The sequence below is a fragment of the Acromyrmex echinatior genome, chromosome 9 (genome assembly GCF_024713525.1).
Source record: "Acromyrmex echinatior isolate Ae372 chromosome 9, ASM2471352v2, whole genome shotgun sequence".
Classification (NCBI taxonomy): domain Eukaryota; kingdom Metazoa; phylum Arthropoda; class Insecta; order Hymenoptera; family Formicidae; genus Acromyrmex; species Acromyrmex echinatior.
The window spans coordinates 6653583-6674394 of NC_141860.1; the positions used below are offsets into that span (position 1 = coordinate 6653583).

At 32.0% G+C, this 20812-nt stretch overlaps 3 protein-coding genes across 9 annotated transcripts in view; 2 read left to right on the forward strand and 1 right to left on the reverse strand.

Moving 5' to 3' along the window:
* hh (hedgehog signaling protein) overlaps positions 1 to 1601 on the forward strand; it is a 48160-nt gene extending 46559 nt beyond the window's left edge. For all 3 annotated transcript variants that reach the window (XM_011064578.2, XM_011064579.2, XM_011064581.2), the window contains one exon: positions 23 to 1601. In XM_011064578.2, coding sequence (XP_011062880.1) covers positions 23 to 720 — 698 coding nt within the window. In that variant the 3' untranslated portion in view covers positions 721 to 1601. The remainder of the gene's footprint in view (positions 1 to 22) is intronic.
* A 770-nt stretch (positions 1602 to 2371) lies between these two features.
* Positions 2372 to 15287, forward strand: LOC105151131 (short transient receptor potential channel 4). Its single transcript, XM_087409581.1, is given in 11 exon segments — positions 2372 to 5838; positions 5995 to 6190; positions 6395 to 6571; positions 6899 to 7179; positions 7181 to 7348; positions 7511 to 7812; positions 8049 to 8300; positions 8386 to 8501; positions 8708 to 8866; positions 9178 to 12072; positions 14605 to 15287. Coding segments are annotated over 10 exon segments (2157 nt in total). The 5' UTR covers positions 2372 to 5503; the 3' UTR covers positions 9349 to 12072; positions 14605 to 15287.
* A 1576-nt stretch (positions 15288 to 16863) lies between these two features.
* On the reverse strand, positions 16864 to 19831 carry bigmax (helix-loop-helix-leucine zipper transcription factor bigmax). 5 transcript variants are annotated; one of them, XM_087409573.1, is made up of 6 exons: positions 19277 to 19473; positions 19021 to 19193; positions 17898 to 18050; positions 17457 to 17827; positions 17272 to 17382; positions 16864 to 17191 (listed from the first exon to the last, which is right to left on the reverse strand). In XM_087409573.1, the coding sequence occupies exons 2-6, from the start codon at positions 19064 to 19066 to the stop codon at positions 17126 to 17128; spliced, it is 747 nt and encodes a 248-aa protein (XP_087265699.1). In that variant the 5' UTR covers positions 19067 to 19193; positions 19277 to 19473; the 3' UTR covers positions 16864 to 17125. The 5 variants fall into 5 exon arrangements, with proteins under 5 accessions (XP_087265699.1, XP_011062876.1, XP_011062877.1 ...); XM_011064574.2 differs by lacking the exons at positions 19021 to 19193; positions 19277 to 19473 and adding an exon at positions 19496 to 19831; XM_011064575.2 differs by lacking the exons at positions 19021 to 19193; positions 19277 to 19473 and adding an exon at positions 19496 to 19830 and having other exon boundaries at positions 17898 to 18047.
* Between the last annotated feature and the right edge of the window lie 981 nt (positions 19832 to 20812).

Genomic DNA, 20812 nt, shown 5'->3' on the forward strand with positions numbered 1-20812 from the left:
CTCTATGCACGTTCGCTTTCAGAATCATCTTCAGCGGGCAAATCTGGTGGTTGCTTTCCCGGGAGGAGTCTGGTCCGAACGGAGGATGGTAGTACGAAGAGGTTGGACGATGTGCATCTCGGCGACCGTATCGCCGCTGTGGATTCCCGTGGCGACGTGGTATACAGCGAGGTGATCGCTTTCTTGGATCGTTCTCCGTCCGAGAGGAGACAGTTCATCCGATTGACGACCAAGTCTGGCCGAGTGCTCACGTTAACGCCAGCGCATTTGGTGCCGGTGGAGGGTGGTTCGGTGTTTGCCGCCAACGTGCAACCCGGCGACAAGATCCTCGTGAGCGACGTTGATGCAGCGAACCAGGTGGATAGTCGTTTGCGATGGGACAGTGTCAACGAGACGAAATTGGTCATTGAGGAAGGAGTTTATGCTCCGCTTACGATGGAGGGTAATCTCCTCGTAGACGACGTCGTCGCATCCTGCTACGCGATCGTCAACAGTCAGTCGCTAGCACATTACTCCTTCCTACCGCTAAGGATTTGGCACAGCGTGACATCCTTTTTCCTGCAAAGGTTGGACGATGTAAAACACTTTGCGACAAGACATAACGATATGTCCAGAACAGAGTCGACGATGAGAGGAGAGCAAGAGGGCATCTATTGGTACGCATCGATGCTTTATTCACTGTCCTTCTACGTGTTGCCATCGAAAATGATCTACAACTGAAATTCGAAGCAAAAGAATTCGTGCAAAATGTAGAGTGAATCCTTAAAGACAAACTTAAGTGCTCAACGCGAATGTCACGTTCTAAAGACTTTGGAGCTATGAAACTTAGATATTGATTAATCATCGGGACGTCGCCTTGTCTCTCGAAACTTTTTTTTATGGATCGTTGTTGTGGATTCCGATTACACGAGTATCGTGTATTGAAGATAGTTAATGTACGACCGTGGGGATGGAATCATCGTTTCGAGAGAAACGCATATATTTAATACGTAGAACAAAAGACGTCGTCGTAGGCGAAAGACATAAAGTTGGCCAGTGACCTACTAGTGTTCACCGAATGACGTGTAGCACATATTAGATCTTTAGGACAATAAAAAATAGATGAAAAACAGAGCTTTAGGGAAAATCGGGACTTTTCTCTTCCACGTTTTAAATGTATGTATACAATATATTGATATACAAATATTTCTTTTCTATATTTTTTAATATTCGCGATTCGTGTGCATCTCGTCCGATATACTTGTTTCTAAGATATCAAAGGAAACTTTTGTGTCATGGAAAAAGTGTGTAAGATAATTGCCGACTGTTCTATTGTAATGTTATTCCAAATAATCTTCTGGATGTACATGCGAATAACGAGAAAGCGTATTGTATTTAAATATTCTAAAAGATTAATTTGTATATATCCTGCTTTTTTATGTTTCCCTCTTGTTGTGCGCAATGAGAAAGGGATGTGACCTGCTTCTTTTAACATTGCTTGTATCTCATAATTTAATGTATCCAAAACTGTAATTATGCGTCCGTTCAATCGAGGTGCACTTTTTTTCTTTTGAAACAAAATTAGTATAGATTTGGACTTTCGAAAGTGCAAATGAAAGAAAGTGCAAAGAAAATGCGACTAAAAAAAAAATAGATATTGTCACCCTCAGTCGTGGCAGTAACTATCGAGTACCGCTGTATAATAATATTAAGTCGCGTTACTCTCGCCGTGTCATATTTTTAATAATAGTCAATTATAATCAATATATTAACAAAAGTTAATAATTATTTTAATAATTATTAAGAAATTATTTTTCATTAAGAAACATAATTTAAATTATCATCAAAATATTATATATATTATTATATATATATACATACGTGTATATATATATATATATAAATATTATTTTATATATATTATAATTATTATTATTATTTCAATTATATTATTATTATTATTATTATTATTTGTATATTGTAGCACACAAACAAATTATAAATTATGTATATACCCCTTCCCAAAAAACTGAATTACATTATTAACGAAAGCAGATAATCGTCTCGTTATTTTCATATATACAACAATTTAATACTTTTTTTAATTAAATAAGTAAGTTATAAATTTAAACAAAGAAAGTCATATAATACATATGATGCACTACTCTATATATTCTTCCGAAATTTACTTAAAAAATTCTATGAAAGCAACTTCAACTTTATACTGCAATAGATCGAAACAAAATGTAATTAACATAAAGAATATCTATGATATTTTTTTGTTCTAAAAAATTTTTATATTTAATGTCTGAATTTTTCGAGCGGTTGGATTTATATTTCAAAAATAGATTTTATTTTATATAATCGTGAGAAATAAATATAATTTAGCGATCACTCGTGATGACGGATAATGAGACAACAGCCGGAACAGAAGAGGACGAACTTGGAAATGTAAGATTAAATAAAGGGTTGAAAAAGACGATTCTCTCCCTCTCTCCCTATCTCCCCCTCTTTCTCTTTACTTAACCTTTTTAATGTAAAAAATATAAATATAATATGATACATCCCTGATAGGTTTATTTTAAGGTTATTTTATTGCAGCCTGGTGTGATGTTTCCGCATTTGCAAGAACTTGAGAAAAAGTTCTTCGAAATTGTCGACGATGGAAGTGTTACTGAAGCTCGATTATTCTTGGAGCAACATCCGGATTTCAATATAAATGCCATCAATTTTCAAGTAAGTATGTAAATTTGTAATTTTCCAAATTTGAAGAAGTATAAAATATTAATATCAAAACAAGATTACTGTATAAAGGTTATGGATTATTGAGTAAATTGAGGAAATACATTTGTGTGGAATCAAAAGTCTATAAAGTTATTTCCTGATTTGCAATTAATCACTAAAATTATCAACGATAATTGCAAATATTTGCAAAACAAAGAAGGAAATGAAGCAAGTAAATACGTTATTATTTGCAAATATCATTGGTGATCCAAAATGTTTAATTATAATTTATGGCGGAATGAGTTTTCCATAAATTATTAGCCATCAGACTCCATCTATTTTCTATTTTATTTATTGGACTACCCATGAAGCCATACGAATGGCGGCTTCAAACTAAACTCTTGAACAGGTCATAAAGATTTCCAAGTTTATCTTTTTTGTCACTGACTCCGTGATTTAAACGATACCGTCACTTATGTTAGGGTTCATTCCGAAAAGACACTGCGCGTCAAAAGGAAATAGGTTTTTCGCAGGTTTGTCGATATTCAGGTTACCTTTGTCATCTTTAAATCTTTTCTTTAAGATCGCTTGATGTAATTTAAAACGGTACCATTTTACCGTTTTATTTGTTCTTACTCAGTAAAAAGAGAATCAAGAAAAATGGATTGCAGTAACAAATAACGAATTAGTTTCATTTACTCTAATAGTAATTTACGTTTTTGAAAGATAATTAATGCATAATTTTTTATCAAAAAAAATTAATTTTTATTAGAACTTTCAAAGTTTTATATATAATATAAAATTTTTTATATAATCTAAAAATATTTATTTATATATCTTAAGGAGCGAATCCAACAGTTTTAAAGTCTTTTACAAACTCGTGTGGTTTACTCCGTGCAAGAAACGGCGGAACCAATACAGGAAGAAGGGAGACAAAACGAGGAGAATGAAGGCGATGCGAAGTCCAGTTATCTCAGATCTTTACCCTATAGAGGAACATGTACCCCCCGTGGAATGTTTCCTCCATCCATTCGGTCAGCACGGTAACCATCTCAGTGTGCTTCTTCCTCTTTCTCTCTGTCTCTTTGAGAGGGTTTCAGAAAAGCGACCAAACTCTCGTTTGACTTTGAGACCGAAATGCCGAAGCGGCACGAAGAGAGACGGCACGCGAATGGAAGGAGAGGAGAGAAAGAGAGCGGGAGAAGCGGGAGGAAGAGAGAAATACACAGAGAGGAGGAAGCTGGGTGTTCTCCATGTATCTTCAGCTATATTTCAGACCGTCTTTTTACAAGACAATGGTTTCAACTGAGACCTGATAAAAATTATTCAAATGACTTGCCCCGCTATAAATTCTATATGGGAATTCTCTTGACATTGGAAACTCTACTTGTGTGCCTTGGTGTGATCTATGATATATCAATAAACTTCGCGAATTTCGCCAATTTGTCCCATTCTCTGATAGAACATTTAAGTTCCTTTAAACTATTTTTTTTAAGTAAAATAGAAACGTAATGTATTAAAAAGGTATATAAAAAAGGTATAAAGTTAAAGCATCCATAAAAGGATTATCACACGTTAAACCAATAGAACACACCTCAATCATGCTACCAAGTGTTTTTGCTTACGATTTATTCTTTACGAAAGAAAAATTGCAAAAAACAAATGACAAACAAATATTTAGCAGGGCGTAAAATCTGGCCGAGTCATGCATTAAAGGCGGCAGCTGTCTATTGTTAAGGGACAGCTAACAAGAACTTTTTGGCAACATATATCACGATCTGTTATTGTCGTTAGGCGTGTGGATGTACATGGATATTCCCAGGGGCCTGTCGAAAAGCCAAAATATCAGTGAATATTATTGTGACTGGTGTTGGCGACAACAATGGTGCTGGCCCATTGTTGGGGTCCGCCTCTGTAAACGCACCGCAGATGGGCGAGAAACGTCGTCGAGCCATTCTTCCTACAAAAAGGGACACAACCGAGAAAAAGAGTGGAGCTGATAGCCTTCTAAAAGTCGATCTCACTACAGGAAGAGACCGTGGCAAGAAAGAATTTCGAGAAAGTCCAGAAATTTTTCGGTCATTCAACCATTACGGCATACCGCTTTACGTTTTCTTATGCAAATCGTTATTTCCACTACTTCGACAATTATATAAGTAGCAGGACAATAGAAACGGAAAGAAAAAATAGTTTTAGAGAATTATTCATTGTGTTTCGCTTTATTTCTCTTTACTCTCAATTTTCTTTTCTAATTTATGATAAGCGAACTTCTTTTGCCAGTTAATAAAATTAAACCTCTTGAGTATTCAGCCATATTGGATCGTGACGCCGTAAATGAGAAATGACACGTTAATTTTTTTTGCCAAGAAAGAGAATTTGGACAAAACGGAATAAGAACGGAATGAGAACGCTGTAAAACACTTATAAAAATGGGTCGAGACCATCCTTATCCCATCTGACTTATATTTACTGACTAACAGTCAGTAGGGTAAATAATCGAAAAAGTCGTAAAGTGAAAATAGGCTACGCATTGAGTAAAAAACTAATAAATGCACTTTACGTGCCTTTTACAATTGTTTACCAACTATTAAAGGGAATAATGATAGTCTCGGTCTATTTTTACAAGTATTTTACAGCGATCTCATTATTTCGTTTTATTCAAATTGTCTTTATTTACAAATAAATATGCAAAAAAATCAACATGTCGCTTATGACATTTCTCGTTTATAACGTCACAATTCAATTCGATATGGATGTTGAGTACTCAGGAGGTCTTAATTGAATACCTCATTTTCAGGGTATGAGTGCGCTGCATATTGCTGTTAACGACAGAAATATGGCGATGGTTGAGTTCCTGTTGTCTCATCCGGATATCGATCCGGGCGACACGCATCTACATGCAATCAGAGATAATCAAGTGAGGATCGCTGTGCTGATATTGAATAAGCTGAATGAATTGACACCGGGTCTCGAATACGCTGGTGTCACTCATAGCCCCGATTTCCCGGATGATACAACACCGCTCGCGGTGGCGGCACAATACGGGCGTTTCGAGATGATTGACATACTCAGATTCCGACGTCATATTCTGCCGAAACCACATCCGCCTAGTTGCAACTGCGATGAGGTTTGCAAGTACGTTTGTATATCGAGCTGTTTGAAGATAACATTTGCATCTTTAATTTATAAATGTTTTCATTCAAGTGTCATGACTTGAAAATATCGCAATTGAATAACTTATTAAATAATGATTTAATTAAATATTTCATAAATTATTAATTTATTTCACAGACCGGAAAGGGAAAAGGTTGATATCGTGACTTTAGAAAAAATGAGATTGTTTATATATAGCGCAATATCGAATCCAATATACCTTTGTCAAACTGAAGAAGATCCCATCTTAAAAGCTTTTCAATTATCTGCCGAGTTTAGTAAGGAAGCTTCATTTGATAAAGAATTCTATCCTGATTATAAAGCATTGTCCGATGTTAGTGAAATCTTATTCCTTATTCAAATTTATTGGATATTAATAATTATTAGCAAAATTATTCGTTTAATTAAATAAGACAGTCTGCATATAGAAGAATGATAAATTATCTATTATTAATATATTTCGATGATATCTGCGATATATCAAGATATTATATGTTGCTTATAAAAAGTTAATAATCCACTTAGTTTTGTAATAAAGGAGGTGTCTCAATTCGCCACAGAGTTGATTGATTGCGCTCGTACCGCCGAAGAAGTTCGATGTATATTAAGACAAATCACTGGTTTTGGTCGTACTTCTAGTTTCGAATATCCCCGACTCTTACTAGCTTTGGATTACGAGCAGAAAACCTTTGTGGCTCATCCAAATGTACAACAGGTACTACAACAATGTGATAATCGATATTTAGGCGAAGTCTTAACGTTGCTGTAATTAGTACTAGATAATTAAAATTATAAAAAACTTTTTTATTTTAAATGAAAAATCAAAATGATTTATTTTTTGTGTCTTTCTTCCTTAATTTTAATATTTCTTATTCGATTTTATAGAACTTATATAGCAAAATCAAAGCTTAACTTTATATAATACTTGCCAAAAATAAATTTTTAAATATAGAACTATTTTATAAAAATACTTTGCAAACTCTATCACGAAAGTTTTCGCAAATTAAGAAGTTCTGTCAAGAAGTTATATTTGATTTTGCAGCTCGTCGAGAGCAAGTGGATTGACACGTGGCATGAATGGAAGGTCAGAAACACGTTGCTCAAGTGCTTGACGATAATTCCGCGGATTGTCATGCTACCAATCATGGCGTTCGTCATGTTGCTTGCACCGAATTCGAAACAGGCCAAGTTCTATGAAATCCCGATTAATAAATGTCTCTCCTCTGTGGCGAATTACGTGATATTTCTCACGTTTGTGTTTTTGCAGTCGCGAAGCGACAAAACCGAACAGCTTCGTGGGCCACCCAATACTGGTGCACGTCTAATTAACTCCGATTAAACTTAGATTTTGGTTAAATTTCTTTTTAAGTCAACTTATTTCTTCAGGATACGAATGGGTTCTCGCTATTTACGTGATATCATACACAATAGCATTCATTCGACTCTGTATTGTGGACGGTCCGGTTAGATGCTTTAGAACGCGTACAAACTGGTAAGACGAGAATTAATGGATAATAATCGTTAATTAATATTAAATCTTGCACATAAAAATTCATATTGCAAATTTTATAATCTAATTAATATATAATTTATGATCGTCTTTATATAAATATTATGATTATTTTTATATAAATATTCTTCCTATACAATGCAGGTATGAGCTTGTTATGATCATATTGTTCATTCTGACGTTTCTCTTCTGGATAGTTGCCGCAATCGACGTTAGAATAAATGGTCAACGTGATTTAGAAAGAAAATACTGGCACAAATATGATCCGACTTTGATAGCGGAAGGGATATTTTGTGTCGCAACAATCATGGCCTTTTTTAAATTGTTATTTATCTGCCAACTACACTATGATCTAGGACCTTTGCAACTTTCTTTAGTTAAAATGATTAGAGATGTCGGTCATTTTGTTGCAATATTCGGTATCATTGTTATGGCATTTGCAATTGGTAAGATATGACACATATTGATCTGTATAAAGTTCTTCTGTATCAGTTTCTTTGTATCAATTGAATCGTTGCGAAATTTTATTTAGCAAATTATGCATAATTTTAAAGTAATATTGTTCCAGAACTTTCTATATTAAAAACATTAGTGTTTACAAATCTAAAGAAAAGCAGCTTAACACTGTTAAAAAAAAAAACTTTTTTAAGTTTACTTTATAAACTTGAGATTGTTTCCTCAGGATTGTGTCACCTTTATCAATATTATAATGGAATGGTGCAAACTGATGACGAATCAAAACTAAAAACCGAGCAAGAAAGTTCTTTCGTGGATCTCAAATCTACTCTAAAGACTCTCTTTTGGGCTGTTTTTTGCATGAGTCCCGTAGAAAGTGCCGACGTGATTATCGAAAATCTTCCAGGTGGAAGGGACTCAGAGACAATAATTAATCATCATACCTTCACCGAATTTATCGGTTATTCTGCCTTTGCCAGTAAGTGCATTTACTATTTCATTGACACTCTACGAAAATATATTTTATAGATAATCGTCTTAATAACTTGCTTTCTATTTTTCAGGTTTCCAATTTATTTCCGTGGTAATCGTTTTGAATATGCTAATTGCATGTATGGCGAATACTTTTACCAAAGTGACTGATAATGTCAATGTAGAGTGGATCTTTGGTCGTACTGAAGTTAGTGAAAATTTATAAGTATGTTACATATATTCGACGTTTATTTTTCATATTGGAAAACAATTTTTTTCTAGCGAACCATGTAAAAAATATAAAAAATAATATTCATGTAAAAAATGAGAGAGACGTGTGAAGTTAAAATAATAAATTGTAAACCATTTTTAAATGCCAATAGCATATGACCTCCTATCACTCTACTTTTTCAGGCTTATGTCGATTTTATGCTTACAACAACGCTCCCACCGCCATTCTGCATTTTCTCAATTTTCACGGGATTGCGGCCGGTGATCGAGTACATAAAAATATTGATTAAACCACCACCTGGTAAACGGGCACGATGGGATTTTATAAATTGTTGTTACATAGTCAGTATATTATTTCCAAATATTTTCACTATACTTTTTCATAAAACTTTGCAATAAACTAAATTAAAATTAAAATACCAATGCTGATTTAATCCAATTAAAATATCAATGCTTATTAAATCAAATATCAAATTAAATTTTACAAAATAGAAGTAAACATTTCATATTGAATAATTTTTCGTTTCTCTTTTTGATATTTTATTCGTGTTTTATCCATTTATAAGCGTTATTGTTATTACAATAGATTGATTTATGATTAATAAATAAAAACAGAAGTGCGATTTATTTATTTAATCCATATTTTATTACAGGAGGATCTAGAAGAACAAAAGGATGAAAGATTCGCAGAAGTTATGACACAACTGGTACAACGTTATCTCCGTCGATACGAAAAGAAAATGGAAGAAACAGATATACAAAAGTTGAGAAACGAATTAAAAGAATTTAGCAATATTCTGAAGGAAGCACTTAGTCCATCTTGAAAAAGATTTGATCTCTAAGAAATACTTCTATTTACTTTTTCATATAAATTTTATAATTCTTTGCACAGTGCGTATCAGAAAACGTGACCAGACTTCGATATCTGTAATAAAGATTAATAGCTTTTATACACTTGTTATAGGAAATAAGAAATATTCTTTATCAGTACCAAAAATAGAGGTAATTTATAATGATTTATTTTATGGAATTTAAATAAAACAAACGAAAAATATCACTTATTAGACGGAGCCGTTTAATGTGCGGAAAATACATTCTCTTATAGGAAATTGCATTTTTTTCAAAATATCCTGAAGAGAACAGAGATTATTATATAATACACGACAGATTTTGCAAGTAGTTTTTGCAATAGGAAAACATTGACAGTTTATGTCATTATATAAAAGCAATTTCCTATAATGAGTAATTGTGAATTTAATTTACAGACAACTTCTACCACGATCGGTTATAGAAGATGTCGAAAAGGGTGAATTGACCTTTTCAGATAATCGAACGAAGAAAGGCTCAAAATGAAAAGTTAAATTTACATTTCGAGACCGATCAATTTATCTCTATCCCTACCTTTATAATCTTCTGATGAATTATTTGTCACCTACCCTAGCAACTCTTATTAATAATTTGTGTGCGATATACGGCACATAAATTATGGGAACCTTTATTACACGGTTAATTTACACGGTTCAGGCACAACTAACGAAGTGTATTATATGTGGTTTGTTGCGCCTGTAATCTGCCATTAAAAGATGTGATTGTTCAGCAATTTGTGAAACTTATTTCCATCGTAATCTCGTAATATTACGTTTTGCAATTTCTACTTCCAAGATACTCTTCCAACAAGAGCTTCGGAGAACAACAAATTTATATGTTTGCATAAATTTTCTTTTTTCTTTTGACGTGAAGAGAACTCATTCCTAAGATCTGAAGCAACTCTGTTTCAGCTCTGTATACATACAGCTAATTTTCCAGAGAGTATAATCTGCGGGAGCCATTCTGTTCTCAATCTAAATTCTAATCTTAGCTATCATAGTCTGAAAATATTTAACTGAGAATTTCGCTCGAGGGAAACATAAGTTTGTCGAAGAGAGATAGCGCGGTGCTGCCAAAAATTGTGATAAGGGAAGAAAGAAATATATTGCCAAGCAAGCGACATGTGATGTACGAGAAGAAATTTCATTCAGCTGAAAAATAAAAAAAATTTCCGTGGCCAGTAAATATAGCAAGTAATAACGTTATCGAGGAAATTAACTAGAAAGCTCTCGGTAATTTCAATATAGCATCGATTAATCGAAAGCTTCGACGGTAGATGACATTTCATGCAACGAACATTAATTATCTCGCCTATGCGTCAATACAATGAGGATATTTCAAGGATACGATCAAAACATCACGAATGCATAATTTACTGCTATATACTGTATATATCGAGAAGCATATAATTTATTGATTAATTAAGAATAGATTATTATCTATATGTAGTTCATTTTCAAACAAAAGTAAAAAGAAATTATTCCAAATTTTGTTAATTATTTCAGAAAAACAATTAGTGATTTTTTTATATTTTCATCAACAAACTGTCACCTTATTTAAAGAGTTATTGTAATAAATATAATAGTTAAATTTATATGTATTAATTTGATAAAAATAATAAACGTGTCAGAAAAACGAATAAAATTTTCAATAAGTTAATGCATATAGAAATTTATACACGTCAAAAGGATTTAATATTTATAGGAATATTTATAGGAAGGCATAAAACGTTTAAGGGAAACAAATAGCAATCAAAAATTCTTCAAATGGAAAAATAAATATTGCGCGAAAATAATCAATTCACTGAGAGCAGAATGAATTATTCATACACTAAAAAGGTGAGTTTTTTGTCAAGGATTGTTATATATTATGAAGGGATGAGCGGAACGAGAAGGGATGTGAGTGGGAGCAGCAGGAGTTCATGAGGATGCGCAGACAGAGTATTACAATGGACTGTTCGCTGTCACAGTTTGCACGCAACACTCGCGCTGTAAACAACGTTATAGCAGAGATTTCTCTGCGATTGATATTAAAAATAAAAATTAATTTTGTCTTCATATCGATTTTTCGTCAACGCTGCAGTTATCTATCACGTGACTTCAATAAGGAAAAAATTTGATGGACTTATTTTTAATTTTAAATAACGCACCGAAGTTTTTTCATCGCTTTAAAAGCGTTATTTTGTAATTAGTATGCGTCAATTCCATGGGAGTGTAAAAAAATTGCTTATAAGTTTGAAGAGGAAATTTATCGATTTACCCAATTTATAGTGATTGTTGGAAGTGAATACGAAGAATTCTACGTAATTTGAAAAATGATTATTGGAACGATGTACGGAACTCAAAGTTCTTCCTTTGATCGATCTACCGCGCGGAATCGTAATGCTATCTTGATATCTAAATGCGAATTATTCAACGTCCGATTCCTGAACGTTATGTTGAAGTAAAATAGATCAAGTTGCTGTCAGTTGCTGTGTAGGATGTGGGATCAGTAGGATGAGAGAATGCTCTATGAAATGTCGAGGAACGGAAGTCCAGTGATATTCAATTTGCCGAGTCTGAGGTGAATAGGAGCGAGACGAAGTTCGATGATGCATGAAAATCGAATACTTCACATCCGTGAACCGTATTAAAGGGGGATGAAGAACCGAGAACTCCTTACGATATCATAAAAACATATAGGTGAGGGGAAAATCATTTGATTGATGATCGTTTTATTTTATATATACATACTTATGTGACATATACATATATTTATAGAACATATATATATTACACATATCTATATATGTATGTATAATACATTATACATATAACATTATATTATACATATAATTGCTAATTTCCTCGGATAAGAATTATGATAAAATTAAATTGTTTATGATTCTCTCATGCTTCGTTAATTTTAATCGTTTTACTCAAAGGCATTAAAAGTAAATCCCCATTTCTTATATTCTCCGATAATTTCATCTGACATTATTAATCCCCATGACAGATAACTCGGATTAAAGTTGGGTTGTTCCACCTCTCGGTAACTTTAGCTCACTGTCTTACTCACTTACTCCCTTAATTATGTTCTCATTTTTTTACTCTTTTGTTTATTTCGTAGGTAAATTACACATAAGTTAATTTACACGGCCCTTTACACCCTTAAAGAGTGTCGGAATGAATATCTGTAGTCACGAAAATAATTTGAAAAGAAAACATAAAAATAAAAAATAGACAATTAAAAGCAAAAAGAAAAAATAGACAATTAAAAAATCTACTAAAACACACACAGAGATATCTAACATTTATCGTACATTTATTGTACCTATTTTTACGTATATGTCACAGTGTTTTGAAATGACACCGACCGTTCGAGGATGATAGGGGATGAAAAATATAAACATTTTCCACGATTCATATCTAGAAATATATTGTACTAATAGCAAAAATTGAATATAAAGTAAAAATAACACTAATTATAATGTACAATCTTAAGAAGATTGCATTATAAAATGAACATAAGTCATTTAAATGGACTCACATAGTCTTTCCACAAATTTCATTTATTTCTGTTATTCCGTCAAATTTTTTTACATTTATTATATATATATTTGCGCATACGTTAATTACTATTTTGATCTTGATTATTTTGAACGGATATTAAAATTACGTTTCTATGTGCAAAAAACTTCTTATAATATAATATGAAGCATCATCTTCAATCAATATGAAATTAGGTCCTCTATATAAATTATTATCAAAGGAACATAAAGCTTGTCAGTTCTGAAGACAAGTGTGCCATTTAGGGTGCTTTTACTGCTTCGAGGAACCAATATTTACGAATAGACTCAGCGGTTTTTGAGAGGGTGGATTCGTGTAAGAGAATGATGAATTGGAAGTCGTAAACGTGATATCTTTCACGAAGAAGATTTGACGTACTACGATATAATAAAAAGATGTCATATATTTTGTATATATTTTTCTTCTTACTTTACATAAAATATATTTCATATATATAAAAAAATGATGATTTATGTATCGCCTCCTCTCTCTCTCTCTCTCTCTCTCTCTCTCTCTATTTTCCAGGAATTGTTTTAATTCCGGATCCTTTCGCGCTATATCGAGAAATGTCTGATCTTGCAACTCATAAATTTCGCGCATAGTTCGTGTAGCGAAGAAATGTTCGTTTTACACAGTGATGTTTAACATCGCACAAAGCTTTGACTTTATCCGTGTCCGACATTTCCAACATAAATTCCCTAAGTGAAGATATACCGATTGACAGACATCTAAGATTTATGTGAAAAACATAAATCGATCTTTTATATTTTGAATTATTCACAAATTTATGTTCCACATGTTTTAATATATGTATTATGTACACGATATTCAGGATTTCCGTGTTCTTTCTCATCCGCAATAAAATGCGATTCTCCCCTGAAATACTCATATACTCCCTTAGATATAGATCTTGTCTGTTATTGTCTTTATTTCAATGATAGCGAAGAAGAGAATATATTCGGACTTAGAAGTGTTAGAATTCAAGTAGAAATGTAGATAATCGCTCGATCGAGTAAAAGTGTCTCGTATACATTGAAAAAAATAAAAAAAAGGAAATGTGATTACGTCGAATGTGAAAAAGGGTAAGACCTGCAGTGATGATTGCGACAGCGTGGAATTACTTTTTCCCTTCTTGCTCGATTTTCCGCCAGCCATCCTATCGTTCGACATTCGCTTCTGCGATGATCGAAAAACGTAAAAAATTCTACGCATTTGATCTAACTGACAGTTCGGTACACAGAGATCGAAAAAATTATAGAATCTAAATATAGAATATAAATATAGAATCTATCTAGAATAAATAATAATTTTTTGTGATATATTACACATTGAGTTGAAACTTAACGAATAAATGTAAACATTATAAGAAAATCATAATAAGAAAAACCTTAATGTGGATACCAATAAAACATTATTCGTAAAACGAAATCGACAAATAATTAAGAAAGAACAATGTCTAATAATAGTCAATTAAAATTAAAAGGTCTTAATTAATTTTTACACAGTAATGGAAAATGTACTATCGTTTTCCGATAATCCTTATTAAGGTTACCTTTTCAAGCTACAAATTACAAATCAAAGAAAAAAAATATTTTTTTGCAGCGTTCAATTGATTAGACTTACTACAAAAAAAATTAAAATGCGTTAAATAAATGTTTGTTACAGCATCAACAGCGTCAAATTCGCGAGACGAGATGGATGGACTTACAATCGCTGTCATTGTTCTCTCGATTTTCTGCTTCACAATAATGATTGTGATGCTGGTCTGTTACTTTTACGCTTTTCGAAATTTATTATGCCCGCCAGAAAGGAGATCCAAAAGGCGACGTCGAGCGAATCCTCGAGGAGAGTTTGATAACGCGAACAGAGCAGTGATACCATTGAACGATATCGCACAAGAAGAAAGTATGCCCACAGAATCCGATAAAATTTAAAGATATATATATATATATACTCGATAAATTTAAAAATTGCAAAGTAAAAGATTTAAATGTGCAAACACTTTGAATTTCTTATAACAGTTAAAATCATAAAACTAAAAAAATGTAGAAATAAAACATGTTAAACGGAATAAAACTAACGATCATCGAAAAGAATATTTATATACTTTTGACAAACATTATATTCTTACTCTCTTTCTTAAGAGAGATCCTGATTGCAATGTAAGGAAAAGGAGAAATTAAGATATAACATACACACGAGAGTTCAATCGTGTATACATTCGTTCATTGTAAATATATGTTATAAATCTGTTATATACATAATCAGATGTACATACATATACATATATACACTATATGCCATTCGTTTATCGCAAAATGTATGCAATAAAAGATCTGGTAAAAATATTCGACATTAGTTATTTATAATAACCATATCAATTATTATGTATATAAAATAAATTTTTATTCATATTTTTCCCATATGCATTATATCAGTAATGCATGCAATGCACATCTCTTTTGGTAACTTATATATTAATGTCTAAAGATCTCAACTCAAAGAAGATACTGAATTATCTTCACAAATCACAACAAGATGTTAATTATCCACGAACTGAAGGATATCCATGTTAGAGATAATTCACATAAAACTTAAATATTATACTATACATAAAAATAATACGTAATTTTTTCAAGATCATATATATTAACTAAACTATCAAACATTGCACTAATGAATATGCAATGAAAAAAAAAAAACTAATGTTTCTCATTTATTCTGAACTTAATTTAATTTTGTTTTATTATTGGATTATCAAAAATCTGCTATATCGTCAACCAAACAAAGAATTGTATGCTCTTTGTTTTATAAACTTGGTTTTATATTTAAATATTATATAGTATGTCTCGTTTTCTTTATAGATATAAGGATCTAACGAATTTTTCTGAACAACAATAGCGGCCTTTATATATACAATCTTACCCGTATGCTAGGAGTGTACAGGTTGAAGAAGATACAAAACCGTAAATTTAAAGCATCATTCAAGAACGTTGAAAGATCACACACTTTTATATTTAAGTATAGATTTGTGCGAAGATAAAATTGTTGCAAAGATTGTTGTTACATCTTTATATACATTCTTAAGCGCACATTTAATTACGTTCAAGAGCAAAAGTAAAAACTTGTGTTTTATTACATTCTTGCTCGGTTTCTGAAAGTTTCAAATTTAGAAAATTCCACACTCTTGCACGATTTTTAATGTATACGGATTTGTGTGCGCTCTTAACTCTGCCATTTTATTTGAACGCACAAACTTGTTATTCAAGGCATTTTAAATGGTATCAAGCAAATGGTAGTGGGAGCTCTGTATTTTAAGTAAGAAGCGCTAGTGTATTAACATCAAGTAAAAAACAAAAAAAAGAAAGAAATTTTCTGCATTTTTCCTCTGTTGCAGCATATTCACATTGCATATCCACTAATTATTCCCTTCAACTATTGTACTTTCTAAACGCCGCCAAACAAATATTTGAATTGCTAATACGACAAAATTATGTACTCATGTCTGTTTTATACTTCTTTGTACTAAATCATGAATATATTACTGATCATCACCATAGATTTGGGACCAAATTTTCCTAAATCGTACTAAAATAATACAAATGTAATGAAAAGAGAGAATTGGGCCACGCATATGATGAAATTTAGATATTATAATAAAAGAACAGTGCAAAAGCCAAAAATAACGTTGGAGACATGGCTTCGGAGATGAAACGTTTCCATATAAATTTAGCTTATGGAAATCGATTGAAAAATAGTTTCCGGTATATAGTCATTATTTATTACTAGAATGTATATCTTCAATAATTGAAATTAAATAGTGTCGACAAAATTAACTAGGACATAAAAATGTCTAAAGAGAATTACTTTCATGTGATGCGCTCCAAGAAAAGCGTTATAGCTTTTCCTAAAATGCATCATATATTTTTTTTCGTTTTTTTTTTCTTTTAATGCAAGTACCTCTATCCTTGAGAGCCACATTTTGCTTGATTATCTAATGGGCCAGTCCATGTTCTTATTATTCGCGCTTTTAAAGACTCTTACCTTTTTAGAACGTGTATTTATTTACACGTACATACTTAATTATAATCTTGAAAATTTTTCAACAAAATCGACAGGTAAGATTGTTCATGTAAAGGTTGCTATTGTGCAGACGCGCGAATACCTTTCTCGAAAATGCACTTGATTAGCTGATTTGATTGTCAGCGACTGTGAGTTGTTGTAGTACCGAGAGTACTACTTGGCGTAGAGTCTAAGAAATTAATATTTAAATCAAATTTCATACAATTTAGAAAATAAAATAGAGGACGTATAAAAAATATAATTATTTACCTGAGGTTTACATTGTTCCTCCAGCCAACTGAACACGCAGCCAGATAGTTCCGTAAAGTTAGCTACAGAGATATTGAACGTTTCGAAAAGGCGATTCATTATTGCCTTGAACTGCAACACAATACAAATCATATAGTAATCATAATTGCGGTAATTTAAACAGAAATAAAAAGTATTTCCATTACCACTTGAAACTTCATCTCGTCTGAGATACGCAATTCTGCTTGTCCTGGTTGCGTCTGATGTGCTTTGACAATCTGTTCGTAATTTGCTTGCATAATGCGCAACGCGACGACTTCTTTTCTCAGTGCATTACGTTCGTCCTCTTGTTTCTTCTTCTGTTGCAATAGAAACTGTATGTAATCGATGGATTTTTGAAGTACTGTAGCCTTGGAAATCTTATAGCCTGAGGAATCCGTATGCTGACAAGTTGGAACTAAATCCTGAAGAGAATCATAACCCTTCTTGATAGCATCTCGTCTCTTCTGCTCGGCCTGCGTATGAGCTTCTCTTCTGCGTTCCTTATAGCTTATTTTGTTATCGCTATCTTCATCTTCTGAACATATCATTCGTCAGTTAGTCAATTATATTACTGAGTAAATATTTGCTGGAAAACAAACACTTACCTGTATTATGTGCAGAAGAAGACGGCGTGTGAACTGATCCTGTGCTGCTACAACGAGAGAAGGTGTATTTCTCTGTGGGACTAGACGGCTCCAGTTTCATGTCATTGTCTGGTTCTACATTACCGCTGCTAGCACGCATCGTCAAATTAGCTGCTTTTAACAAACATACAATATGCACATATATTTAATTCGAATACATGATTATACAATATAGTTTTAATCAGAGTGTAGTTTTAAAGATAAAAGATAACAAAATTATGGAATTAAAAAATGTTAGCAGTAACAATTCTATAATTATATTTTAAAAATAAAGATACATCAAGTAAGCCCAAATGGAATAAAATTAATTGAAACATATTTGGCTGTACATAGAAAATTAAGTATTTGCAAATATATTGATATGTGTTTCTTATCATATATCTTTTCTACATATTTTTTATTTACATGAAAAAAATATATTTTTAAAATTTGATAAATACTTCAGAAATTTTTTAAAAACTTGCATTATAAATATTTTATTTTTCTGAGATAACTAATACAAGAATGACTACATTATTTACATTTTACTAGTTCTATTTAAACTAAAGTTAATTACTAGTTTAATCAGTAATAAGAATTATCAGCATTTAACGACAGATATATGATAATACACCTATAGACAACGTAGTTTCACAGTCATCTCTTTATAAATAAATAAAACAATACACGTTACTATATTTAAGCTTTCTTTTCTTGTCTTTCACTTGGCATCTTTTTTCCCAAATCCTTTATACATATCTATGTATCTATTTTATTTTTTATGCTTACTTATCTGTTTTTCCTTTTCTACATTTACATTTGTTTACAATGAAAAATTTTTTTTATTTTTGCAATTAAAAAATTATTTTTGGAATACTATTTATTGAGAAATATTACCTATTTATTTACTCTCCTTACCTCAAATCTTAATAAAAATGTACTCATTCGACGCATTTTCATTACAACAAATAAATCCGATAGAAAAACACGGCTAACGTACATTTTCCAAATATATATTCGTTTTATTTTGAAATAAAAAAATATATGAACATAATGCAGCTAAAAATTGGTCAAAATAGCGTTTCTAAAATTAAACACGACATACAAGTGTCAGCACTGTCAGCAGATGTTAGCAGACGCATTATATACATGTAAACACGAAGTTGCCAAAGTAATCACGTGGTCGATTGCGCAGATTCGACTGCGCACGAAAAAATTCCGAAGTGGGGAACGCTTTTCCCCTCCTCTCTCATCTAGGAACAATGGCTGCGTTCGGAACTGTTATGCAATGGCATTAAAAGTGAACGTTAGGAAAAGTCAGGAAACGTTCAAAGAAATATAATGGTTGAACCTGAACGCACCGTGATCGGTGAATGGACTCGAATGACTGGTATCTTTTTCTCCACCTGGAGTTGCGCCTTTCACGCTTTTCATCCTCCGGGAATCGAATGCAAGTTATTCCCGAGTGTAGGAAGTACAGAACGGGGCAGGTAACCAGGAACAAGCGTGCAGAAAATCGCACGATAGGACAACACAGAAAGGAAAGCTTTGTTTTGAAATCTTTTTCTCTATTTACTCACGATTCTCATATCCATCCTTGTGCAATGAATCTGCCATGGTCGGTCTCGCGCGACTCCAACTACCTCTTGCTGAAGCAGCAGGAAATCAAAACGCGTACATGAAACGGTTATGATTGGAGAATGATCATAAGATGATCGACTCAAGATTTAAATGCGTAAAGAAGGAAAATTTCGGAAGGTCAAGGCACATTAGATTGCACAAGATTCTTCGGTCACACTCGATCACGACACCGCGAACGATCTCGTAATGATACTCGTATTCGTCCCGTAATGACACTTTTGCGTGGTGTCTACCATCTTTGACGGAAATAGAAAGACTAGTGAATAACACTAGTTACTTTCAGCCGCGCTATGTTGCACTTTCTGCGCTCAAGACGGGACGAGCGCGCAGACAATTGAAAGATGAAAGAGAAAAACATTAAAAGAGGAAGGAAACACAAAATAAACATAATTAAAAGAATGATGCATCTGCTCATCTCAGTTTAATCTTTCTCGCCTTTTTTTTTTTCTAGAATTGAAATAGTTTTATATGAAAAACGCTTTGTTTCATAAAAAATTATCATGTTCAATTCTTCAACATAGATTAACTTTTCTCGGTTTAACTTTCTTTTATCTGTTTTTAATTATTAAACAAGTTAATCTGAGAATAAAGTTAATCTACTTGGTAGAAATGAATATTAATGAATAGACTCCATATCTCGTTAACAAAATTGAAAAAATCTTAGTCCTAACAATGATTCGATTAATTAGATAAAACAAAAACTACTTTTCATATTTCGTACTTGAAAACCATAGTTATAACTTCTTAATTTTGACTTATTTAGTATATTAATTAATTATATAAAATATACATGTTAGGTATTACATTTTTTTATAAAACAATCATACGACTTTGAAATTATTTCATAACGATTAATAAAACACGAGACTGATAGTCTAATTATATCATTGAAAGTATTACATAATATAAGACGATATGATACAATTTAATAACATCAATATAATTAACAATCTGTTACAAAAGATGATTGATTGAACTATAAAAAGATGTTGTCTTATGAAAACTTGTGACTTGTATTAAAAGAAAATTTAAATTAAAATTAAGCAAAAATTTAAGAATTTTAGAAGATTATAATATAAATGAACACAAAGAATTTACAAAATCCCTTTTTATCATATTACGAATGACAATTAATTAAAATTCAATATTTAATTACAATTATATATATATATATATATATATATAATTATAAATAATTATAAAATAATATAATTGTAAAATAATTATAAAATAATTTAACCTGAAATATATGAATT